This window comes from Mastigoproctus giganteus, chromosome 8, assembly GCF_048544385.1.
Source record: "Mastigoproctus giganteus isolate SK-2022 chromosome 8, ASM4854438v1, whole genome shotgun sequence".
Lineage (NCBI taxonomy): Eukaryota > Metazoa > Arthropoda > Arachnida > Uropygi > Thelyphonidae > Mastigoproctus > Mastigoproctus giganteus.
This window is the reverse complement of record NC_143582.1, coordinates 99,957,621-99,985,610: the sequence shown is the minus strand read 5'-3', so window position 1 is coordinate 99,985,610 and position 27,990 is coordinate 99,957,621. Positions and strand designations below refer to the sequence as shown.

The 27,990-nt window shown below is 38.7% G+C and overlaps 1 protein-coding gene across 1 annotated transcript in view; it reads right to left on the bottom strand.

Moving 5' to 3' along the window:
• The window catches only part of ec (ubiquitin specific peptidase echinus), a 378,892-nt gene that overhangs the window by 213,823 nt on the left and 137,079 nt on the right, over positions 1 to 27,990 (bottom strand). The window contains exon 4 of the mRNA XM_090378841.1: positions 15,279 to 15,413. Coding sequence (XP_090234967.1) covers positions 15,279 to 15,413 — 135 coding nt within the window. The remainder of the gene's footprint in view (positions 1 to 15,278; positions 15,414 to 27,990) is intronic.

The following is a 27,990-nucleotide window of genomic DNA, read 5'->3' as shown; positions in this document are numbered from 1 at the left end:
CCTGTATCACCTCTTTAACCAGTGACTCCATTATTTTCCCCAGAAAAGAAGTTAAACTCACAGGACTATAATTATTTGTGTCAACCTTTGCACTCCCCTTTGTGAATTGTGATACATTTGCACATCTCCAGTCCATTGGGACTTTCCCTGACTCTAAGGATGCTCCCATAATTATGGCTAAGGGTTTGCTTACTTCCCTTGCTACCTCCTTCAATATAACTGGATAGATTCCATCCTCAGCAAGAGCATTTTTATGTTTAACTTCAACGATTTCTCCTCCACTTTTGCTCTCAGTTATTACAAAATAACTTAGCTCCCTCTTAGAGGTTGATAAACTACTGGCATTCCCCTCCGTGAATAACTCCTCTTGTGTGAATATAGATGCAAAATACTCATTCAGTTTATCAGCTACTTGAGCAGGATCATCAATAGCTGAACCATCTATGTTAAATGGACCAATCTGATTCATCCCCTTCCTCCTAGAGATTATAAGTAAAGAACTCTTTGCCATTTTTCTTTGCATCCTTTGCCAAGGATTTCTCGTAATGTCTTTGCCTGCCTAATCTCCTTTGTGATTTAATTACAGACTTCATTATATCTGCCGTAGGCTTCTGTGTCACCTGATAACTTATATTCATCCCATGCATTTTTCTTCTCTGCCACGAGCCTCATTAATTTATCTGACATCCATTTAGGCCTGAACCTTGAACAGCATTTCTTAGTTGGTATGAAAAGCCTAGTAGCCTCGAAGATTAAGTTCCTGAAGGTTTCCCATTTAGAATTCACCACTGGTAACATCATCAGTTGATTCCACTGTACAGAATTTAAAAACTGTCTGAGACACTTTAAAAAAAAAAAAAAAAAAAAAAACACACTACCCACCTAAAAACACTGTATCACTGTCACCAAGTGGTTCCTTTATCTGCAAAGTCTTTATGCATGAATAATCACTACTGATAATCAGATCAAGGGTAGTATTCTCTCTGGTTGCCCCTCGAATATGTTGCTGTAGAAAACAATCCACAAAAGGCTTGATAGCGTGCGAGTGACCAAACCACAAGTTCCAGTTAAAATATCCCATTACAAGACATTCTGACTTACTGGTCAACTATTTCTCTGCACAATTGTTCACTGTACTCATCGGAGTCATTAGGCCTATAACACACTCCTATTCTCATTTTCCCTTTCACAGTGTTTATGTCACACCAAACAGACTCAACATTGCACTGTCCATCCATATCAACTGGATGCACTTCTTTAGATTTTATGTGTTTCTTAACTAACAGCATAACCTCCCTCCCTTCTTACCCTTTCTGTACACATTGTTTTACCAAAATTCCAATTCTGCACCACTTATTGTGTGACACCATGTCTCTGTTATCCCAAAAATATCTGCCTTTGATGCCTTGATCAGCACTTCATATTCATCAAATTTATATACTTCTAGCATCAGTGTACATGCACCTGTTCTTACTCTTAGTTATCCTAACACAGCCAATGTATTTACTTGTTCCATGATGACTTGCAGCAGCTCTTGAAACCTCCAGCAACTTTCTCTCTAGGCTGCTGCTCATTACAACAGAAGCAGTGCAAGAATCACTTACGCCTCTGCCTGCGGCTACTGTTATCTTTTAGTCTGTGAATCCCCCCCCCAAGCTAGCAGTTTTCAAACCCACCTAACACTGTCTCTATAGCATCAGCAAATATTCTTCCATCCTTTCTATTTAAGTGTATCCCATCCCTGTAGAAACAGTCTCTCCTGTTAGCAAGCACAGACCACACTGAAAAAAATTCAACCCCGTGAGCCTTGCACAATCTCTCCAGGGCCGAATTTGTTGACAAGGCTCTCACCATAAACTCGCTCTTATCGTGTCTGGGCAGAATTGCAGACACTTTCAAATTTAATCCTAACTCCCAATTTTTTTTCAGCATTCGTGAGCCCGACGACATATTTGGCATTGATGAAACAGGTCTATTTTTAAAATATTTGCCGAACAAGACACTGACTTTTAAAGGTGATAATGTTTAAGTGGTAAAAATATAAAGAGAGAGAATTACAATCTTGGTTGGTGCAAATATGCTTAGTAATGAAAAGCTGAAGATTTTGGTAACAGGCAAAAGTAAACAACCTCGTTGTTTCAAAGGAGTAAAGTCATTAAATTTGAACTACAGCTACAACAAAAAATCTTGGATGACAAGTGAAATTTTTGAATAGTGGATTTTTAAAACTTGATAGAAAGAAAATAGGGAAAAAAAAAATGCTCCACCCACCTTCACTAGGTAATTTTGAAACAAGTGTGGAGCTTGTTTTCTTCCTTCCATCTGTCCTTTGTCCATTGGCTGCAGTTTAGATGAAACTGCAGCCAATGGACCAAGACATGAGTGGAATGGACAAGACTTGAATGGGTTGAGCACGCTGAATTCTGATGGGATCCTTCCACTTGTTCAGATTACGAACCTAAGGGGCATAAATTCAAATTAAGAAAAGACAGATGTAGAATAGATGTGCAGAAATTTGCCTTTAGCCAGTGGGTGGTTAATTGCTGGAACAAACTTCCATCTGTTGTTGTGGAAGTTGGCAGGTTAAATAAATTTACGGAAGAACTGGACACGCATTTGGAGGGAATGGTGTGATTTTTTTTTTTTTGGCTGATGCTGCATAAGCTCATACACTTGCTTTCTTGCATCACATGCCACTACTACTACTACATTAAGAATTTGAAAATGCACCAAAGGCGCATACTGAAAAAATTTTGGTTCATCAAACCAAATAATTTTTAGATGGTTATTTTTTAAAAGGCACAACATATAACCAGTGGAAGTTCCAGTGGGGCATGATTCCCCCCAATCCCAAAAAAGCCTGAGTAAACTGGAAGAAATACTATGATTTATGATATTAATTCAATTACTGATAAGCCATATATACTAAACTGTTAAATCACCCACCCCTAGGGAAAGTCTGGATCCAATCATATAACAAGCTATTGACACATTCAAAACCTCTATAAGCTTATGCCAAGCAATACATCAAACCCTAATTTTTTTTCCAAAGTACCAAAGGCTTTATTTTTGTTCCCAGAAGAAAAGCCGTTAAAATTTATTGTAAAATTTCTTGGATCACCATTAAATGAAGCCTACTTCCTTGTTAAGCCTAGTGTGCATGGCATATTCAATAAATAAATATTAAAAATTCAATGTTCAAAAACTGTGTAACGGAAGTCATGATTGTGGGAGTTGACAACAGTGGGGTTGTTTACAAAATTCAGTGTCCAGATTGTGGGGGATGTTACGTAGGTGAGACTAAGCGCAGATTACACGATAGACTGGGGGAACATAGTAGGGCACTTAGGTTGGCTAATGTCTCAGGGTTGGCCATGGCGGAACATGCCTGGGAAACCGGGCATGGTACAACAGCCGAAGGAGCTGTAATTACAGATAAGGTAGAGGGTTTCTGGAACCAGAAGTGGCTGGAGAGCCTAAGGATTTGTTCCTTGGGTGATCATAGCTTGAATAGGGATAAGGGTTGTAGAATTAATGTAATGTTTAAGACCGTTATCCTGGATAGAGATGAGCGTTTTAAGGTCGTACAGCCCCATGCCACTTCTGGTGCTGATATAAGGGAAACGGAGTATGCGCAGGTACCATAGTACATCCTGGGTCTGCTGGGAAGGCTTAGTACTTTATAATGAATCATTGATGCAGCAATACTTATGTTGAGGAAGGCAGCAGATGCTGCCGAAAGCTTCAGTTTTACAGTAGTACGGGTTTAACGCTTTTAATGCATAGCATTTTAAAGTTTCATAGTAGTACAGGTTTAATACTTTTAATGTATAGTATTTTTAAAGATTTATATGATTTGATATGAATTCATATGATTTATGGCATTTTAAATTATACTACATTTTACAGTCGATTTTGCTTATTTATTTTATTTGTAATTTTATTTTATTTATTTATGTTTATAAAGTTATAATTGGTCAGAGTTGGCAGCATCAATTATGGATAGATTTCCTGACCACAGAGGCCTTTTTAGTGAAGAGAAGTCATGAGTTACATGCATCACATGATCGAAATGCTGAAATTGCACAAAAATTTAACTGATCACAATATTCAGGATGAATAATTTAAAGATTAAATATTAGTTAAGTGATGAACAACTTGTGAGCAGATAGAAGAATGGACTGAATCCATCAATACAAATTTATGGAATGAATGCTTTTAAAAAGTATGCCAGTTTGGGAGAAGTACAAAATATGCATAAAAATATTACTGATATGGAATTTAAAATTGGCAAAAAAACTTCATTAGTCAAGTTTTTGTTGTTTAGGCCCTGAGGCTTGTCAGAGCCATTCTTCTATGTGACAGGCTAGGCTTGCTACCCTGGAGTCTAAAAATGCTATTGTAACTGATATGTTGGTGAAGTCTGCAACAACTAAATCCTCTGCTTGCACTGTCATGATGGTAAGATTGTTAATAACGCTGGGTTGGAATGGATTGGATTGGAGTTTAGATTTTTTGGCACATTAGTAGCAGTGGCTATTATGCATCAAGCCAAAATAACTCTGGGTATACTCCCATGTCCAATGTCTCAAAATATGCCACCTGGTATACTGGAGGCAATCACCCAGGTGTGAACTCAATGTAAGCAGAGGTCAAGGTGTAGTGTTCATATCACACATAGGAATGCTGTCCCTAGTGTGAGTTGGTAACACACGCTAGCAAGACTTTTGTTGATTTCTTGGATGACTGTTTTCTACAGCAGCATGTTGGAGAGGCAACAAGAGAAAGTAATATTTCTTGATGTGGTTATCAGCAGTGATTCTTCATGCATTAAGAATCTGAAGGTAAAAGACCAAATGGGTGGTAGCAATCACAGTGTAAAAATATGGAATTTAATTAAAGACCTAACTACTGTCAAGGGTAGAGGGAAAGGCTTTTGCTTTCGTATGGGTGACTTCAGTGGTCTTAGACAGTTCTTAAAATCTGTGCGGTTGGGCCAACTGATGATGTTACCAATAGCAAATTCTAAATGGGAAGTAATCAAAGAAGTTACTAGGCTTTTCATACAAACAAAGAAATACTGTTTAAAGCTTAGACCTAAATGGATGTCAGATGAACTACTGAGACATATGGGAGAGAAAAAAGTGCATGGGATGCATATAATTTACCAAGTGATATAGAAACTTTGGTAGATCTACATTAGTCTGCAATCAAGTCACAAAGAGGTTAGACAAGCTAAGGCAAATTATGAGATATCTCTAGCAAAGAAAAACAGCAAAGACTTCTATGCTTATATTAACAGCAGAAGGAAGCAGTTGAATCAGACTGTCACTTGATTGTATGGGTTAACTGTTGATGACCCTGCTCAGGTTGCAGACAAACTGATTAGGTATTCTGCATCTGCATTCACAAATGAGGAATTATTTAGGGAAGGGAATACCAGAAGTTTATTACACTATAACAAGGAGCAAAATGACTTTGTAATAACTGAAAGGAAAGTGGAGGAGAAATTGTTGAAGATGGACATAGAAAAGGCACTTGGGGCAGATGGAATCTGTCCAATTATATTATAGGAGGCAGCAAGGGAAGTAAATAAACCATTAGCCATAATTATGAGAACATTCTTGGATTCAGGGGAGGCCCCTATGGAAAGGAGATGTGCAAATGTATACCCAATTAATAAGGGGGATCAAAAGATGACAAGAAGAATTACACACCTGTTAGCTTAATGTCTGTTCCAGGGAAAATAATGAAATCACTGGTAGAAGAAGTAATGCAGGATCATCTGGACAGGCACACAATTATACTGCAATCACAGCATGGATTTATTGAGTGGCAGTCTTGTCCAAACCAATCTGATAAGTTACAATGATACAGTGGCCAAGGAAGCAGATGCAAAAAAGAATTCTGACATCATATACAGCCACTCCCCGACTTACATAATACTCAGTCGAATTTATGCAATAAACTACGTAAATTTGACTTTACGTAAGTTTTTGCTGCCAGTGTGAACTTAAAAAAATTGTGGAAATGTATTTTGCATCCCATAGGAAATAAATGGAGGTACAGCAGACTCTCAATTTACCGGGAAGCGGATTAAACAGGACAGTTCAAGAATCCAAAAAAAAAAAAAAATTTAAAAAAAGAAAGAAAAGAAAAGAAATGTTTAGTTTGTTTTAGTGTGTCGTGTTGATTCTTATGTTCCATTGCAAAAAGACAAATTTTGTTTTATCTATGTCAGGGATGTCGAAATTTTTTTTATAGTAAATATATACAGGGTGATTCACTACCAGTGCGACAAACTTGCAGGAGGTGTAGGGGGCACAAAGATGAATTGGAATCACATAGCATTGCAGCGTCCGAAATGCCTTCGTCATGCAGTGGAGGACGTTGAATGGGAGGTCGCGTGAACAGTGATCCCGCTGGAAGTCAGCATTTGCAAACCGTTTCTGTTGAAGAAACCAAGTAGCAAAAGTCCTCCGGAGTGGATAATCTGCAGGCTCCAATGATTGGACTCGTTGCAGATGGTATGAACTCATTTGGTTTGTTGACAGTATCCTCCATACAGTGGATTGGGAAATACCCAACTGTTGGCCTATCACTCGAGTACTCATACTCGGATTGCCTTCTGCAAGACATAGTAAATTCTCATCACTGTCTGGCGTCCTCGTCATTCGCTCTCGATTCATGGTACCCCTCATGAAACAACCAGTCTCGCGTAACCTTCTGTGCACACGTGCGAAAATCGTATGATGAGGAGCATGCCTGTGCGGGAAACGTTCCTGGTACAAGCACAGAGCGGCGCGCCCGTTACAGTCCGCATCTTCACACGCGAGGTGCATGTCGGCCAGTTCAACGTTTGAATTCTCGTCCATCCTACTGCCTCGGGAACCGGTTCGCAAATGCTGACCCAGCGGGATCGCTGTTCACGCAACCTCCCGTTCAACATCCTCTACCGCATGGCGAAGGCATTTCAGACTCTGCAATGCTATGCGATTCTGATTCATCTTTGTGCCCCCTACACCTCCTGCAAGTTTGTCACACTGGTAGTGAATCACCCTGTATATATATTTTTTGTTCAGAAATCGCGAAAATGATGGATAAACACAAAAGAGTTACGCTTTCAGTTAAACAAAAACTTGAAATTATTCAAAAGTTTGAAAACGGCATATCCGTTAAATCTCTAAAGAACCATTATAATGCTGGCGACCAAACCATATACAACATTGTGAAAAATAAAGGTAAGTTATTAGATTTAAAATAAACATCATAAAAAATAAAGGGAAGCTATTAGATTTAAAATGGACATCGTAAAAAATAAAGGGAAGCTATTAGATTTAAAATGGCATAGTAAAAAATAAAGAGAAGTATCGTATTGGACACACAAGTCATCATCATCATCAGCCATTTTCAATCCACTGCAGGATGAAGGCTTCTCCAGTAACTTTCCAGTTCCTTCTGTTTTGAGCATTGGTCATCCATTTACTACCCAAAAACTCATGAATTTCATCTATCCATCTCCGCCTTTGTCTTCCAGGTTTTCTTCTAGCTCCTCTTGGGTACCATTCTGTTATTTTCTTAGTCCATCTGTCATCATGTCTTCGAGCTATGTGTCCTGCCTAAGACCATTTTAGTTCTTTAGTTTTGATAAGAATGTCCTTTACTTGAGTTTGCTGCCTAATCCATGTGTTTCTCTTCTTATCTAACAGTCTGATTCCCAATATAATTCGTTCCATTCTTTGCTGTGTAGTTCTCAGCTTCTCTTCCATTCTTTTGGTGACTGCCCAAGTTTAACTTCCATAAGTCATGGTGGGGAGTATACATTGGTTCATTATTTTACATTTCAGACAAACTGGGATATTGCTCTTCAGTATGTGACTATATTTCTTGAATGCTATCCATCCAAAATTTATTCTTCTCTTGACTTCCAGCCATTTATCATTATTACAGCTAATAACTTGTCCCAGATAAGTATATGACTCCATCTTTTCAATTACTGCTCCTTCAATCATTATTTCCCTTTCTGTGGCATACTTGTTCATCATTACTTTTGTTTTAGCCATATTCATCTTTAGTCCAAAATCCTTACCAACTGTGCATAACTGATTAAGATTTTCCTCTAATTCTTTGGGATCGTGGCTTATGACCACAATGTCATCGGCAAATCGTAAATGGTTTAGGTACTCACTGTTCACATTGACTCCTTTCTGCGACCAGTAATCTTCTGAAAGCTTCCTAAAGGGCAGCAGTAAACAGCTTCGGAGATATTGTGTCTCCTTGTCGAACTCCTTTCTCGATTTTAAATTTCCTACTGTCTTTGTCTAATGTAATAAAGGAGGTAGCACTCTCATATATTTTCTTCAAATCATAATATATGGGGTATCTATGCCTTGTCTTTCCAGTGCCCGAAACATTGCCTTATGCTGTATGGAGTCAAATGCCTTTTCATAATCCACAAATCAGCCCAATAAACCGGAAAGTGCAAAATGTTTTTATTGTTTTTATGGTAATGACCTCCAGAAATGTGCTTTAGTAAAATGTGAGCTCATGTGGGGTGATAATAGTGAGTTTTCACCTTAACCCTGTGAAGTTCTTTACAGAAAATTTCATTTTGACTGTTATCATGGTGCCGACTAGGAGAATAAGTGTCAGCGGTACTAGTAAATTTACCAACAAAAAAAGGAAGGCGATCAATTTGGATCAGAAAATTAAAATAAATAAGGATGTATGAAAATGGTCAAACATTAACAAGTATCGAGCCGAATTCAGATTTGTCAATAATAATATAGTAGCAATATGTTACGTCATTCCTGAGTTACGTAAAAGTCGACTTACGTAAGAAGTCCTGGAACGTATCTCTTACGTACGTTGGGGACTTCTGTATTTTTGGATTAACTGGGAAATCGATTACCCGGGATTTGTTTTTTACCATCTATCCCGGAAAATCGAGAGTCTACTGTATTGTGAAAATATCATAACGTGAACCCAATAACACAATTTTTTTGGTAATTCATTGCAGGACCTCAGAAGTTGAAATTTTCGTTATATAACTAAGCTATTTATCTCTCTAAAATGTCATTATAAATTTATGTTAAATAAGCACAACACAAAAATCACTTTTAACTAGAGGATACAAAAACAAAACATGTGACCAACATGCTTACAAACACTGCTATTGGCTGAGAGGAAGGGCTATGATCACTGGTAGAATTGGTAGAATCAGCCACTTTATAGAATGCACTACACTTTCATTGTTATCATATGTTCGGTTAGAAGAATCAATTTTGAATGCATTTGTGATATTTTTCACAAATCACATTTTTGGAGGTCACTACCATAAAACAATAAAAACAATTTGTAGTTTCTGGTTTACTGGGCTTTTCTGTTAGTGCAATCTAATACAAAGAGTAGTAAACTCAATCTTATTGCATTTGCAATAATACCAATAACAGGAATTGAATGGGCTTTTACGTTACAGTATTATGGTGAAATGTGTTTCCCCTCTTCATTGAAATCTCCAATCATATAAAAAATAAATAAATTTTCAGAATCTTCTCTTCATTCCTATATACTTATTACAATTATGAAGGGGAAGTGGTGACCAGAGGAAAGGGGAAGTGGTGACAGTGCTAGGAAATGAAACAAAATTGATTTAGAAATGAAGATGAAAATGACTAAGAAGTACAAAGCAGGAAAAAGTTTGTCATCTATTGCATGGGAATTAGGTCTCTCTGCTTCAACAGTGAATGCCATTTTAAAGGACAGTGCAAGTATAAAAGAACATGTTAACGAATCGATGCATTTAAGATCAATGATCACAAAACTGCATTCAGGTGCTATATCGGAGTTGAAAAGCTATTAACAATAAGGATGGAAAATCAGATTCAGAAATGAGTGCCCTTGCGGTGTTTATACTGGCACTTGTCTTAATCTTTTTATTATACATCTCTAAGCACACTTTTGTAATTTTTCCTGCACGAGATAAAAAAATTTAATAAATAATTCTATTTACATGTTCATCGAACATTTCTTTTTTGCTTCAATCAAATTCAGGGTGCATAGTTACGGAAATTCTGACTTAAGTAGAGTTCTGCAGGATGCAACCCTTACGTAAGTCGGTGAGTGGCTGTACTTGGATTTCACATATTGTTGCACATAAAAGACTACTGTACAAATTGGAGCAATGTGGCATTGAGGTAAGTTACTGCTAAGAATAAAAGGATGATTAAGTAGAAGAAGACAGAGAATGGTAACCATTCTCTGGTTACCAATGAGCACTGCTTTTAGTGGAGTAATGTTATTAGTAGATTTCCCCAGGGTTCAGTGCAGGGCCCATTGTTGTTTTTGATATTTATCAATGATATTGATGAAGGTATATCAAGCTTAGTGTCTTAAGTTTACAGACGATACAGGTTGGCAGGGTGGTTAACTACAGTCATCAGGGTGAGCTACTACAAAAAGATATATCAAAATTGGGTCAATGTGCTAAGAAATGCCAGCTGAAGATTTTTAAAATTGGCAAATGCAAGTTACTGCATTTGGGTAGCAGCAATCCCAGAGTAAATTATGAATTGTGTGGCACAATACTTAGGATAGTGGAAAACAAAAAAGACTTGGGGTAATTGTGCGGTCAGGCATGAAATTCTCTCAGCAGTCACACATTCTGTCAGCACAGCTCAAGGGATCTTGTCAATGATATACAACAATTTTGCTAGCAGGTCTAAGAAAGTGATTATCCATTTGCATATGGCCATGGTTAGGCAGCATCTTGAGTACTGTATACAGGTCTGGAGGCCTCACTTTAGGAAGGATATAGATCTGCTACAACAGGTGCAGAAAAGGGCAAACAGACTGGTGAAGGGAACAAAAGGGTGCTCTTACCTAGAAAGTCTTCAGTTCTGTAAACTGTAGTGTCTCAAGACAAAGCACTTGCAGAGAGATCTGATTGAGGTGCTTAAAGCCCTGAATGGAATGATTAAGCTGAATGTTAATGGCATTCTTCCACTTGCTGAGACTACACAAATTAAGGGGCACAAATTCAAGTTGAGGAAGGATGGTTGCAGGATAGATGTATAGAAGTTTGCCCTCTGCCAGCTGGTGGTTGATTGTTGGAATAGGCTTCCATCAACCCCAAGGTCTTGAGCTGGATATCATCATTCTTCTCTTTCTTGGTGATGCCTTTCTACTTCTCTCTCTCTCTCTCTCTCTCTCTCTCTCTCTCTCTCTCTCTCTCTCTCTCTCTCTCTCTCTCTCTCTCTCTCTCTCTCCTCTCTCTCTCTCTCTCTCTCTCTCTCTCTCTCTCTCTCTCACACACACACACACACACATATACACAGGGAGTAACTCGGGAATTTTTTTTTTTTTTTTTGGCTGGTGCAGCATAAGCCTCAGGCTTCCTTGTACCATGTCACTAATAATAATAATCATCTTGTTGTTGTGGACATGGATGGGTTGAATAAATTCAAGGAAGAACTAGACAAATTCTGGGAAGGTGGGTGGACTGTGTAGGTTGTTTTTGGCTAATGCTGTATAAGCTTGCTTTTTTGCATCATTTGCCATTACTCCTACTACTGCTACTATAAACTATTTTAGGGGTGGATAGGTGAAATGTGTTTTTTTTTTTTTTTGCCCATGCTGTATAAGCTTGCTTTCTTGCATTATTTACCATTATTAATACTAATACTCAGGCTACAAACTTTTCAAACATGCTTTGTATATGTCAAAATCATCCTTCTAGCCTAGTCTGTTATGGAAATCAACTTCCAAAATGGAAGTTTTAAATCTGTTGGTACAATAAATCTGCATATACCATGCTTCGACATATCTTGGTTGGTTTGAAATTTTACTGGCACATTAACAGTTCGACATATCTAGTAGTAATGACTTGAGTACATGGATGTGGGATATGTTGGTTCAAATTTTCAAACAGTGGCATGACATTAAAAGAAATTATGCTTCAGTCTAGAGCAGCAAAGCAATGGGCTCAAAGTAGCAGCAGGAATGCTTTGATTTAGATGTAGAATAGATGTGTGGAAATTTGCCTTTAGCCAGCGGGTGGTTAATTGCCGGAACAAACTTCCATATGTCATTGTGGAAGTTGATAGGTTAAATAAATTTAAGGAGGAACTGGACAAACATTTAGAGGGAATTGTTTTGCAATTTTTTTTTTTTTTTTGGCTGATGCTGCATAAGCTCATACACTTGCTTTCTTGCATCACATGCCACTACTACTACTATTTGGGAAAGAACTTCCAAAGACAGTTCTCCTACAAATCTGGATTATATTATTTGTATTACTTATGCTCTCTTTGCAATACTAACTCTAGCAGGGCACAATGCAACTATAGGGAATGACTTTTTGGGTGTTTTGTTGCAAAGAACATGAGAAGGTTAAGCACAAACTTGGAATTATGATAGGATTATTTGAGAGATTGAGGAATAGGGTTGATATCCCTCGAAGGATGAACAGAGAGAGAGAAACAAGCACTCAGAAGCCCAGCCCAATGCTTGAGACCATGCTCCACCATCAGACAATTCAAAGACATCCTCATGCCAGGGACTGAATGGCATACAGCAAAACCTGTACAACAAAAGATAATATTGTTGTACAGATTGAAAAGGATTTATGAGATCTGAGCATTTAATTAAAAAGCACAATGCAATGCTGAGAAAAAAGTCATGAGTTAGGATTGAAATTGAAAGAGTTTGCAATGCAGCCCAGATATAATGGGGTGGGAATACACGATGAGAGCCTTGTCAATTACTTCAGCCCTGGCTAGACTATGCGAAGCTCAAGAAGAAAAATTTCTCTCATTGTGATTTTTGCTTGTTAACAGGAGAGAGATTGTTTCTACAGGGGTGGGATACACTTAAATAGAAGGAGTGCAAGAATATTTGCTGATGCTATTGAGGCAGTGTTAAGTGGGTTGGAAAACTGCTATCCTGGGGGGGAGTACATAGACTAATAGATTAACAGTAGCTGCAGGCATAGGTGAAAGTGATTCTTGTAATGCTTCTATGAGAAGGTGTATAAGCCTTAAAGTAATGTGTCAGGAATTTTCAGACTTGCTCAGGGTCCTTGGGGAACAAGTATACTAATGCTAGGAGTTATACACTAGAATTATAGACAAGGGTTATACAGTTAATGCTAGGAGAATAGTAAATAAAATTGATAAACTAATAGGATAAGTACTGATGAAGTACTCAAATCAACGAATACAGTTGTGTGTATATCTATAAAGCTATAAAGGATTCAAAATTTGAATAAGGGAAGTGGAGAAGGAATTGTTGATGCTGAACATAACAAACACACCTGGATGGATGGGATATATCCAGTTCTATTATATAAAGGCAGCAAAAGAGCCAAGCAAACCTTTATCCCTATTGTGAGAGCATCTCTGGATTCAGGGAAAGTCCCTTTGGACTGGCGATAAGCAAACATATATCGAATTTACAAAGGGATCAAGGGGACATATAAGTAATTACAGACCTATTAGCTTGACTTCTGTTCTAGGGGAAAATAATGGAGTCCCTGCTTAAAGTAATGCCAAACCATCTAGACAGCAATGCACTTATTCTGTGGTCACAGCATAGATTTGTTAAAGAAAAATCTTGTCTGACCAGTCCGATTGGATACTATAACAGTGAAACAAAGGAAGTGGATGCAAAATATAATTCTGACATAATATATTATATTTCAGAAAAGCTTTTACTGTTACACATAAAATACTGCTATACAAATTGGAGAACAGTGGTATTAAGGGCTACTTGCTGTGAGAATGGTTTTCAATGGGCATTGCTCTTCTTGGTCTACTGTTATTAGCAGAATCCCCAGGGTTCAGTGCTGGACACATTGTTATTTTCTATATTTATTACTGATGTTGATGAAGGCATATCAGGCTTAATGTTTAAGTTTTCAGATGATATGAAGGTTGGCAGGTAATTTAATCACAGTAACCAGGGCACATACTTGTGGACAAATTACACTGATGGGGCCGGGAAGTGGCAATTGAAGTATAACATTGACAAATGCATGATACTTCATATGGGGAGCAATACTCCCAGATTAACGTACTAGCTGTCTGGTACCACATTCACTGCAGTTGAGAATAAAAAAAAGATCTGAGATAATTGTATAGCCAGATATGAACTTGTCTGAGAGTGCAGGCAGACTGTCAGGACAGCTCATGGGGTTTTGTCAATGATATACAGGAATTTTGCTAGCAGGGATAAGAGGGTGATTATATAACATTCTATAATGGTCAGGATGCAATATCTTGAATGCTGCATACAGGTTTGGAGGCATCATTTTGGGAAGGATACAGAGTTGCTGGAATGAGTACAGAGAAGGGCAATGAGATTGGTGAGCGGAACAAAGGGTGCTCTTACCAAGAGAGGCTTCAGTTTTGCAAACTGCAGCATCTGGAAACTAGGCACCTGCAAGTTGATCTGACCGAGGAGTTTAAGGCTTTGGATGGATTGAGCAGGCTCAATGCTGATGGATTCTTCCTCTTGCTCAGGCCACACACACGAGGGGCACAAATTCAAACTGAGGAGGGCCGGGTTGCAGAACAGATGTGCAGAAGTTTGCCTTTTGCCAGTGGGTGGTTGATTACTTGGACAAACTTCCATCCGTTGTTGTGAAGTTGATAGCTTATATAAATTCAGGGAAGAACTACACAAACTATTGGAGGGAAAGAATAGGTGAAATGAGATTTTTTTCCCCTTGGCTGTTATTGTATGAGCTTGCTTTCTTGCATCATTTTGCCACTGTTAATATTTATAAATGAAGGAACAAAAGGATGGTCTTACCAAGAAAGTTTCAGTTCTGTAAATTGCAGCACTGGAGACTAGGCACCCACAAGATTATCCGATTAGGGTGTTAAAGGCTTTGAATGGATTGAGTAAGCTAAATGCAGATGGTATTCTTCCTTTTGCTCAGACTATGGGGGGGGGGGGGGGAAGAAGATAAATTCAAGCTGAGGAAGGATGGTTCAGGATTGAGGTGCAAAAGTTTGCCTTCAGCCAGAAGGTTGTTTTTGTAAAAATGGGTAGTCTGAATAAATTCAAGGAAAAACTAAGCAAACCATTGAAAGGGATGGATAGAAGATGTGGGAGGTTTTTAGTTTTTGGCTTATGATTTATACGCTTTCTTTCTCGGACTGTTTGTCACTATTAATTCTAATACTAATATTATAATTCATATACATTGTACCGAATAAAAATAATAAGCTAATATGTTATTATATATTAATATTTATAAATTGCATTATACTCACAAAACATTCAGCAGCATCATCCATAAAACCTAATTGAAATCTACGTTGATCAGAAAATGTTTTAGCAAGTGCACATCTCAATGCATCAGGTGGAAGAGCAGACTCTTGACTATACTGGAATTGGGCAAATAATTCCTAAAAAAATGAAGAAACATTGATAAATTTTAAAATATTTCACAACAAGAATTCTTTATGTGATATTTTTTATCATATCTAATAATCATATTTTGTACTGGAAACAGTGTACTAGTTGGTATTAAATTTATCAAAAGGAAAGCGGGGAATCTACTTAACTTTTATTTTCCAGGTTTCCAAGTATACACTGAAATTACTGTTTATTCATTGACATCAATGAAGATTCGATCAAGGCCCCAACCAACCCCGGCATAAATTCATCCATAAACTTCTCCCTCTCTCTTTTTTTTTTTTTTTTTTTTGTGCTAATAGGATAAGCTATTTTGAGTGCTTGGTGCACTGTACATACTGCAATTGACTGTTCATATAACAGCGAAGTAGAGTTGTGGTCTTGCCATTACATGATAAACTACATATTGATAAATAAATATATTTCCATTTATTCTCTAGCTAGCCAAGGCCAAAAGATATTACAAATTCAACAAGACCAAACACATACCGAATTATTAAGTGCAGCCAGATTTTTAGTGCCACAGTAGAGCATTGCAATGAAATCTAAAATGGGCTGTTAAATTAAATTAAACTGAAATTAAAACAGGTCATGCAATTTTTATGGGAACTTACAGGCTTAAACATATAATCACTTTACTTGTGGACATGTCAACCTGAATGTGTCTAAATGGAAAAATGATCAATCTATCACAGTTCTCAGACATATGGAATGCATGAATTGCCTTCTTAGAGGTGGAAGCAATGTGAACTTTTCCTTTGAAGCATCAAGCACTGATCAATGTAAAGTCAGTTCTCGTATAACACGTGTTTACATTACACAAATTCGATCATACACAATTTATAAATAGGGGGACAATATCTTATATAACATGAATCGAATTCGCTTATGCACAATTCGCCTTTGTGTTTACAAGAAATAACAGCCGAACGCGGAATCACCCCAACTGAACGCAACACGATAGGAATGAAGAGAAGATTCTGAAAATGTATTTATGTGTTTTATATCAGTGAAGGGGAAACACATTTCACCATAATAATGTAAAAACCAACACAATTCCAGCTATCGGTATAATCGCAAATGCAATTAGATCGAGTTTACTATCAGTTTATAACAGATTCCACTAGCAGAAACGCAACTGGAAATTGTTTTTATTTTTTATGGTAGTAACCCCTAGAAATGTGCTTTAGTAAAATGTGAGGTGTTAAAGGTGTATCTCTGCCTTTACGGTGTTGTTTATTCAGTTGCTACACGTGCGCAGCTTTGTTTATGTGTATCAAGCGTGCCTCCTCGTTTTGTAAATGTGCTTTATTCCCTAAAAATGAGTAAAATACTTAAAAGGTGTGAAAAGGAAGCAGCCTGGTGAAGACACTGCAGATTCAGAGAGAAAAAGAAAAGCAATATCAATAAACAGAGGCGGACTGGGTCAAAAATTCTTACCCGGGAAAATTTATAGTGGCCTCATACTATGGTTTATGGCCAAAATCACACCGGCCTCCGGCCCACCGGGGTTTCCCCGGTAAGGCTTATGGCCAGTCTGCCACTGTCGATAGCGAAAAAATATGAAACTGTGAAACGCTTTGAGCGAAATGAAAGACCATGTGATATTGCACGTGCTATAGACCTAAATGAGGCAACGCCAAGAATTACAAAGAATGCAGAGAAAATAAAAACAACTTTCATATCAGTAACAACTCAAAGTGTAATTAAAATCCATTAGATTAAGACACAAAGAATTGGAAGAGATGCAACGGCTGTCAACTGTTTGGATAGAAAATCAAACAAAAAACAAGTTTGCTTACGATAAAAGCAAAAGAATTAGCAATATTTTATTACATAATAGTAAAATACTTCTTATTGTAATAAAATACTTACGTATTTTATTACGATTATTTATTGTGTTTGGTAATGTTTTGGTTACAAATGTGTGTTCAATCTTGGGTGGTCGGCACCTAACCCTATTTTTCCCCGTAGGGCCTGTTGTTTATATTGCACAATTTTGCATTGCACGAAGGTTTCTAGGAACACAACTATCGCGCTATACGAGGACTGACTGTATAAGCTATTCATGATTTCCCCCTAAAGTGAACATTATTTTTATTAACTTCATGAATTTACGAAGCTTGTCATCTTCGTATGTTGCAATGAGATTGGTTAATTGTTTGGGTTTTACCAGCACATCAGCAACAAGGGCTATAGTGCGTCAAAACCACGTCCCATACAAGATAACAGTAAAAATTGTAGTGACGTAATTGCTTAGGTCATTATAATATGTATAAAAATATAAACATGTACGAGGTAAATTAATATACAGATATATTTAAATACAAGCAAAAAAAGTTTATTGATTTTAAAAACCTAAAGATAGTTGACACATTGTCGTTGTCAGATAAAATCTGACTGAGTGTATAAGGCTCAGTCAGATGGTAAAAACATTAAAATACAAAAAACATTGCTGTCTGTATTGTGGACATTCGGTTAAAATATGACGAATGGTTAAAAAGGTGTCACAATCCTCACACATAGGAGTCATCTGCCCTCAGTAAGAATGCATGCATAAGATGACTTCTTATGTGGAGGCAAGCTAGAACTTCCTCTCTACGGTTCCTGTGCAGACACGACTGCCAATGTTGGATAACAGACTTTATTTGATATAACTTGTTTGTGACCTGCTCATGCCAAGATTGTTGCTATTGGGAGAATAATGTAGAGTATATTTGCTGCCTGTAGTCTGTATAAGGGACTAATAGGCTGCTGCTGTTGTGGGGCTACAGTGATCTAGCTGCACTGTCAGCCAATTCATTACCCTTGATCCCAATGTGGCCTGGGATCCAGCAGAAATGGATGTCAAAGGAATGCTCAAAAAGAGAATGTAATCTCTGCTGGTACGGATCAGGAATGGGTGAAGATTGTATCCAATCCCTGAAAAAGCCTGTAGTATACTTAATGAGTCAGTATACACCATGCACCTTTGGTAGTTGTGAGTTTCAATATGGTCAAAAGCAAATTCTATAGCATACAACTCAACTGTATATATATGCTGCATTCTTGGGAATCTTCCCAGATATTGTACTATCGGAAAGACAACAGCAAATCCAACAGATAACTTTCACTTCGAGCCATCAGTAAAGACAGGCAAGAAATCAGAATATTCGGCTCGGTGAGCAGTATGGAGTTGTTGGTAAACAGAAGATGGCATGGTGGCCTTACTCCAGTATTGGATGGAGAAATCGTAGGATGGAAGGTGAGCATGCCAGGGTGGAAGCTGTTGTTTTGGTGATTCAGCAACATTGTTTACCGTGATGTTAAGCTCTCTGAGCAGCTCTTGGACCCAGATACCATTGGCAGTTTGATGGGTGTTGTAGAGAGTTTCCCATAGTGGCTCAAAAACACGTCCACATGAGGTTGCCTGGCAAGTATTTCAGTTTAAAAGTTTTAGAGACAATTGCTTTCGTCGCAGGGACAAAGGCAGTTCACCTGCTTCGACGTATAAACTCTGGAGATATTCTGAAAGCTCCAGTAGCAATGCAGATGGCTTGACAATGAACTGGATCTAGCCATCGTAGTATGCTGTTTCTTGCTGATGCATACACTTGAGACCCGTAATCTAATTTAAAATGGACAAGTGCATAATATAGGCGGAATAAGGTGCAGCAGTCTGCTCCCCATTTATTGGAAGAGATTGCACGTAGGAGGTTCAATCCCCTTGTGCACTTGGTCCGTAGTTGACAGATAGGTGGTAGAAATGTCAACTTCTTATCAAATACGAGCCCCAAGAACTTGGTGTTGGGTGCTACTGGAATGATGTTCTGTCTGAGTTTAAGTTCTGGTTCAGGGTGAAGATTCTGTTTGCGACAAAAGTGTATGCAGACTGTCTTCTGTGGAGAGAACCTGAAACCATTAGCCACTGCCCAAGAGTTGATGTGGTTAATGGCATGCAGCAATTGTCTTTCGATGACCCTCATATTGCATGACTGTGAAAAGATGCTAAAGTCATCTACAAAGAAGGCACTATTTACAGTTAGAGGAAGTTGTTCAGTAATACAGTTTACTTCGATGGCAAAAAGCATAACACTTAGAACTGATCCTTGTGGAACTCCCTCTTCTTGGCAAAATGGCCGAGAGAGGGTGGATCCTACACAAACTTGGAAAGACTGGTTATTGTTAGGTTTTTAGGAGCATTAGCAACTAAGGCCATATTGCTCCAGGGATATCCCTGACCTTTCCGCATCCTCCGTATTTGGTGGTCACGGGCTTGAACCCCAGTCTAATCAAGAAGCATGTGCTACTGCTGCTTCTGCCCACCTGGCTATGGAGGTGCCCGGAAAGACTGGTTAGAGAGGAATTTTTTAATAAAGATGGCAATGTGTCCCCTAAGACCAAAGTTATATGTGTCTTTTAAGATTCCGTATCTCCAAGCCGTGCCCATACACTTTTTCCATGTCAAAGAAAACTGACACCTGGTGCTCACGTTTCAGGAAAGCATCATGTATAGATGTTTCCAATCGGATTAAATGGTCGAGTGACGACTTGTTCCTTCGGAAGCCACACTGTGTCCTGGAAAGGAGTAGTTAGCTTCTAAATACTACATAAGGCGAGTGTTGACCATTCTTTCCAGGATTTTGCACAAACAGCTGGTCAGAGCAATAGGACGGTATTTTTGGATCCTTTCCCGGTTTTGGAAAGGCAATGACTGTTGCCTTTTGCCATGAGTCCGGAAAGTGCTCTTCAGCATATATTCTATTATAGAGACAGAGCAAGAGATCCATGGAGTCTAAGGAAAGATATTTAGTCATCTCATAATGGACGTTATCTGCGCCAACAGCACTTGCCTTGGATAGGGAGAGCGGCACTTTCAGCTCTCATTGTGTAAAAGGCTGATTGTATTCCTCACTGCCATTTGAAGGCAGCTTGATTTGCTGTTTTTCTGATCTTTGTTTGAGGTCCAGGAACTTTGTGGGGTACAATGTCTCTGAAGATTCTGAAGGCACTTGTGCAAATGTCCCCCCAAGAGTGTTTGCGATTGCAGTTAGGCCTGCAATTGTACATCCATTACGTTCAAGGATCGATGAAAGGTGTTTTGTTATGTGTATTTGCCCTTCATTTTTCTGGACTTTGTCCCAGATGGATTTGGGATTGGCAAACCGTGTGAGGGAAGATGCATATCAGATCCACGATTCTTTTGGCTCTGACATCTGAGAGAACCTGATGGTCATGCTTTGGCATGGGCATGTTTAAAGGCTATTAAATTATCTCTGGTGAGGTACCAACGAATTATTCCCCACGCTTTGTTTTGAGCCTTCCTAGCTGCTGTGCATTCTTCATTCCACCATGGTTTTGAAAAACGTGGAAACCGGGTTGACGTCCTTGGAATTGCAACTGCTGCTGCTTGGGCAATACTTTCTGTGATGTGTCTTACTGCCTGACTGTGGTGGTATTAAATGTGGCCAATGTCTAAAGGCATCCCAGTCTGATCAATCTTTCACCATGGTATCCTAGACTGGTGGCATTGTCTCTCATTAGAAATGGTGGATAACATGGGGAAGTGATCACTGCCATAAAGGTTTTCTTTAACCTCCCATGTACACACAGGCAGGAGGGAAGCTGAGCAGATGGAAAGATCAATGGCAGTAAAGGTATGGGTGGCCATGTGGAAAAAGGTATCAGATCCCACATTTAGAAGGGCTAGATCATCAGGCCTCTTCTACTGATGTCAGAACTAACCCACAGAACATTATGTCCATTGAAATCCCCTAATAATAGAAAAGGGGGTGGCAGTTGCTTAATGAGATCATCAAGGTCTGTCTGGGGGATGTTGTTCCCAGGTGGCAAATAGATGGAGCAAACTGTTAAGAGGAACCCTACTGTATGACGAACTGCTACAGCCTCTAGGCTGGTGGTAAGTGGCATAGTTTGGAAGGAGGGTGTGGTTACCCACAAGGATGGCGACTCCTCCATGGGTAGGTGGGTCCATCCCCAGCTCAGTCTCTGTGAATAACTGAACAGTTATGAAAGTAAGGATCCTCATTTGCCTTAAAATACATCTCCTGTAAGCAAAAGCAAGTTGGCTCATGCTTACTCACTCAGGAGAGCCTTGTTGTCATCACTATTTCTATGGAATCCATGACAATTCCATGTAGAAATTTAAATGTACCCATTATTTAGATTTATTGGGCCTGTCTGGTGGCTTCCGAAGGGCTGAGGGCTTTGTTTTCTCAGTCCTGGATTTCTCTTTCTTTGGAAAGACTGGATGTTGGCCCGTATCCATTTCTTATTCATCTGCAAAAAGTTACAGGACTGATTCATCCTGTTCCTCCTTATCTTCCACATCCATTGTTTCTTGGAGTATAGGTGGCTGTTCCAATTTCTTTGGAGTTTCTTTAGCACTGTGTTTTGGAAGTGCTGAGGCATTAGGAGGTACAGATATAGGAATGCCAACTGACTGAGGTTTTTGGGTGGGCTTTTGTGAACTTAATAAATAACATGCAATGAGAGTAAATGATTCCCTTGGTGGAATTGTCATATCAGTCTGGGTCCTGATGGCACTCTTCCCAGAAGCTATCTGGGTGTATGAGGGCTTGGTACTATTTGCTGGTTTGATTCGTTTTCTGGCCTCCTGATAGGATATGTTCAGCTGTTTTTATTTTTTGAATTTCTTTTTTGTCTTTCCATCACTGACATGCTTGAGAGTATGCACGGTGCTCTCCTTGGCAGTTCGTACAATTTGGCTTAGAAGCTAAACATTCCTTGCTCTTGTGATCTTTTTTAGCACCACAGCAAGCACAGGCAGGGGAGCCATGAAAAGCTGTATAGGAGTGGCTGTACTTTTGGCATTTAAAACACCTCAGTGGGTTCAGAATGTAGATCCTCACTGGCCAGTTTAAGTAGCTTGCCTTGATGGAAGTTGGAGGCCGTGGGGTGTTGAATGTTAGGATGAGAACTCGGGTAGGGACGAGATTCCCATCCTTCCGCATCAATATTATTTTGATCCGCATCAATATTATTTTGACAGCTGTCACTCCTTGGTCTCTCAATTCAAAGCAGATCTTCAGACATGAAGGTCCCACTCTGAAATGACACTAGGTGAAGAGTTCAGAGTTTTATGGGGGGGGGGGGTAATAACAATGGGTTTCCCTTCCATCGATATGGCTTTCAGAAGTTGTACATGTTTTAGGCTTGCAACTTCAACTAAAATGTCTCCAGAACGCAGCTTTTTGAAGAATTTTGGAGAACCTGCCAATCCTTCTAATCCTTTCTGGATGAAGAAGGGTGACATTTTCCCAAGTGACTGCTCTCTGGTGGAATGGAGAATGAGGAAAAGCGGTGTCACTGATTGTGGTCTATCCTCAGTTCTGGGTCTTTTTGAGTTGGTATTATCAGTGTGATTGCATCGGTTGGGGCCCCAGAAGAAAAAGAGAAATTTAAATTAATCATGAGAGTAAGATAAAAATTTCAGATGCCCTAAGTAATTCAGATCACCACCATGGAGCCCTACGAGGGGCAGCTCACTTGTGAACAAGCAGGAACAGCGTACATGAATGGGCTGGCAAATTAGCTCAGGAGCATCGTACCCAGATTTCCAATAAGCCTTGATCCCATCCCAGGACCAAAGGGTGGGAGACTTGTTGGAATGCAGTTGACCCTAACAGTAACAACCATCTGCTGATTGATCGCAGTTGGGCCAGTCCGGGATCTCTCATCTTGTTGAAGCAGGGGCCGAAGTAGTGTATTAAGGCTGGGCCCCTCAACCACCAGGATCTCCCTTTCTGAGTTTCCACAGGTCACGGCACACAGCTGCACACACTGCATTCCAACGATGAACCAAGGTATGGGTATTAGATCCCAGTGATGCTAATGTGGAAGGCCAGCAGCATCACTGGGAGGTCCCCTCACCATATACAGGTGCCCACATCGAGGGGTTGCAATGAGAATTTGTGTTCACAAATGTAGCACCCACTTTTGAATGGCAAAACAAAAACTTAAGTAATTTTCCTGTTTTGCCAATTCATTACATGGTTTGAGGAAAAAGGCTAGATATTGTTTAATCTTTATCTTCAAGATGGCGCACTCCTCATTTTATGCTTTAAGAACTCCTGCTGCCTGTACAAAATGTTTTACAAAACAGAAATCATACTGCCATTCAAAATGCAATGATTTCCAGATTCAGCTTTCCCAGCTTTTATGAATTCAATACATGAGCTCTCTGTGCTGTACTGGTTATTAATGATCTTAATTTCCTCCATTCTGAAAAGTTCTTCTAGAAGCATAGAAAATTATGCTACACTTCCAGTGACTTTGTGAATTAATAATTTAACACTGACAAATGCAAAGTAGTGCACATGAGTAGCAGTAACTCCAGAGTAATTACCAACTGTGCAGTACTACACTCAGGGTAGTGGAGAATGGAAAAGATCTTGGGGGTAATTGTGCAGTCATATGAAGTTTTCAGAGCAGCGCAGACAGGCTGGCAGAGCAGCCATGGGGTCTTGTCAATGATATACAGGAACTCTGCTAGCATGGATATGGAGGTAATTATCCCTTTGTATAAGGCAATGGTCAGGCCACACCTTGAGTACTGCAGGTATGGAGGCCTCATTTTAGGAAAGATGTAGAGCTGCTGGAACAAGTACGAAGAAGGGAAACAAAGGGGTGCTCTTACCAAGAAAGGCGTAAGTTTTGTAAATTGCAGCGCCTGGAGAGTAGGCACCTGCAAGGTGATCTGATTGAGGTGTATAAGGCTTTGAATGGTTTAAGCAAGCTCAAATGCTGATGGGATTCTTCCTCTTGCTCAAATTATACACTTAATGGGGCATAAGTTCAAATTGAGGAAAGACAGTTGCAGAATAGATGTAACTGCCTTTCCTCAAATTTGCCTTTAGCAAATGGTTGATTGCTGAAACAAACTTCTAACAGTCGCAAAAGTTGATAGCTTAAATAGATTCAAGGAAGAACTCTACAAACTTTTGGAGTGAATGGATAGGTGAAATGGGGGGGGGGGGAAATGATTTTTTTTTTTTTTTTTTTTGGCTGATGCTGTATAAGCTTGTATCATATACCATTACTAACAGTAATAATTAATTTTAATTTTGTGCACTGAACTTTACAAATGAACTTGTTTTGTTACTGTTTTAATAAGACTGTAGTAAGAAAAGTATTTATTTAAAAAAAAACTTATTTAAAGAAAGTAAGAATTTATTAATTATTCCATTATTTTATATACCATGCAATCACGTGTAAAAGAACTGACGATCTGCATAAACCCATGATGAAAAACAGGCCTGTGTGCATGTTAAACCGTTTGTATTTCTCTTATTTAATTATTTTTCATTGTTTATATGATTGCTGTTTTAGCCAGAATTAGGTGTGATTTATGTGATACTTGAATGGGTTGCTAATGAAAAGATCCTCCCCATTAGTAAAGGAGAGTGTGACACTATCATTACAAAAAATGAGCTGGGTGTGGTCATGGAGGGGGGGGGGATTTGCACGCCTGCTCTCAAGGTCAAATAACATGGATTCCTTGGATAAATTTTCTAATGAATTTATAAAATTATAATATTCTATTGAATGTTTCAAAATTATTTCATGGCTGATTCTGTTAGTAATGAGTTGTTCGTTTTGCATTAGTTTAGTAAACTTTTTTAACTTTGGTAAAATCAGTAAATATAGGTTAAAGGAAGAAAATACCACAGTTAGTGGGCAAAGTATGGATAATGTTGAATAGTGAATAAGAAAATGTGTCGTTAAGTAAGTGAGAAATAATACTACAACTGTAAGTTACTTTCAAACACAGAAGAAACAGATATTGGATGCCAACAGTGCAAGGGCAAAAAAAATAATAATAATAATAATAAAATAAATAAATAAATACAGCAGAATATGGTTTTAAAAGATTTATGGTTGCAGTGGTTCTCCACATAGAGTTCCTGTTTGAAATACATTAGCTAGAAGAATAAGAGTTTGGTGCTATATATTTCTCATTAACTCTGAAAGGAGAAATATATATATTTTTTTATATTCATCCAACATATTTACATGCCAAATTATGGATACCATTTACAGTCCCTTTTAACATAACATGTGGCACTGCCAGGCAACAACTACCTACTCACTAGTGCAATACAGTGAAATACAATATCGCTTATTGTTTTTTACTGAATATAAGTAAACATTATTTTTAGTATTCTTTTGAGAAATGGGTATCCATATTTTGTGTTGTTTAATTTTTATTACATGATGTTTGTTAAAAATAAATAAAATTATACAAGTTTCATTATATTAGTCTAATGCAGTCAATAGCATTATATGCTAAACTTATGCATAGGCAATAAAGTGAAAAAATAAATAAATAATACATAAATGAGAGCTTACACATTAGCATTAGCAGAGGCATATGATGCAAGAAAGCAACTTATGCAACATCAGCCAAAAAAAAAAAAAAAAAAAACCCCTCCAATTTCGCCCCTACATTCGTTCCAAATGCCTGTCCAGCTCAGCCTTAAATTTATTTAGGCTATTAGCTTCCACGACAAAAGATGGAAGCCTGTTCTATCAATCAACTACCCACTGGCTAAAGGCAAATAAACATATCCTACAACTATCTTTCCTCAATTTGAAACTGTGCGCCCTCAGGTTTTTAGTCTGAGCAAGAGGAAGAATTCCATCAGCATTCAGCTTGCTCAACCCATTCAAAGCCTTATACACCTCAATCAGATCACCTCACAGGTGCTTACTATCCAGGTGCTGCAATTTGCAAAACTTCGGTTCAGCCTTTCTTGGTAAGAGCACCCCTTTGTTCTCCTTCTTTGTACTCGTTCTAGCAACTCCACATCCTTCCTAAAATGAGGCCTCCAGACCTGTACACAGTACTCTAGGTGTGGGCTGACCACTGCCTTGTATAACGGGATAATCACCTCCCTGTCCTTGCTACCAAAATTCCTATATATCATTGACAAGACTCCATGACCTGCCCTGGCAGCCTGTCTGCATTTCTCAGCAAACTTCATATTTGACTGCACAATTACCCCCCAGGTCTTTCTCACTTTCCACTTCCCTGAGTGTAGTACCACAGAGTTGATCCGTTTCTCTTCGGTTATCACTACCCAGTACTTTGCAGTACTTTGCATTTGTCGATGTTAAACTTCTCAGCCCATTTTCCCAACTTATCTAGATCCAGTTGGAGTTGCATACTGTCTTTACTGTCGTTAACAACCCTGCCAACCTTTGTATCGTCAGCAAACTTGGACATTAAACCTGATATATCTTCATCAATATCATTGATAAATATACAAAACAACAATGGGCCCAACATTGAACCCAGGGACATAATTAAATCCCCGAAGGCTTCCCATTTAGAATTAAACATTGGTAACATCATCAGTTTATCCCACTGTACAGAATTTAAACTGTCTGAGACCACTGTAGTCACCTTTACGAAAGCAAAAGCCCTTCCCTTTAGCCTTGATGGTAATTACATCTTTAAGTAACATTTGTCCACGAAGAGCAGTGTCCATTGATTACCACTCTCTGTCGTCTCCCACTCAACCATTCCTTTATCCATTGTAGCAACTTACCCTTAATGCCATACCTCTCAAATTTATACAGCAGTCTACCATGTGCAACAGTATCAAAAGCTTTCTGAAATCCAAGTATATGATATCAAAATTATTTTTGACATTCTCAGTTCCTTTGTGACCACATCATAGTATACAATCAAATTGGTCAGACAAGACCTCTCTTTAACAAACCCATGCTGTGTCTTAACTATTACTGCAGTCTTCTCTAGATGATCCTGCAATGCTTCTTTAACCAGTGATTCCATTATTTTCCCCAGAACACAAGTTAAACTAACAGGTCTGTAGTTACTTGTGTCACCTTTTGAACCCCACTTTATGAATTGGTGATATATTTCCACATCTCCGGTCCATGGGGACCCCCCCCACTTCCCCGAGTCCAAGGAAGCTCTCATAATTATGGCTAAGGGTTTGCTTACTTCTTTTGTCACCTTCTTTAATATAACTGGATGGATCCCATCCACCCCAGGTACCTTACTTATGTTTAATTTCAACAATTTCTCCTCCACTTAGCTCTCAGTTATTACAAAATCACTTAGCGCCCTGTTAGCGTTTGATAAACTTCTGGCACTCCCCTCATTGAATGACTCCTCGTGTGTGAATGTAGATGCAAAATATTCATTTAGTTTATCAGCTACCTGAGCATGATCATCAATAGTCAACCCATCTATGTTAAGTGGTCCAATCTGATTCATCCCTTTCCTTCTAGAGTTTACATAAGTAAAGAACACCCCAGGTGCCTTTCTTGTGTTTATCTTCAACAATTTCTCCTCCACTTTACTCTCAGTTATTACAAGATTATCTAGCTTACTGCCAGAGTTGAATACACCGCTGGAATTCCCCTCCCTGAACAACTCCTCATGTGTGAATGTCGATGCAAAATATTCATTTAGATTGTTAGCTACCTGAGCAGGATCAACAGTTGAACCATCAATATCAAGTGGACCAATCTGATTCATCCCCTTCCTTCCTTCTAGAGTTTACATAAGTAAAG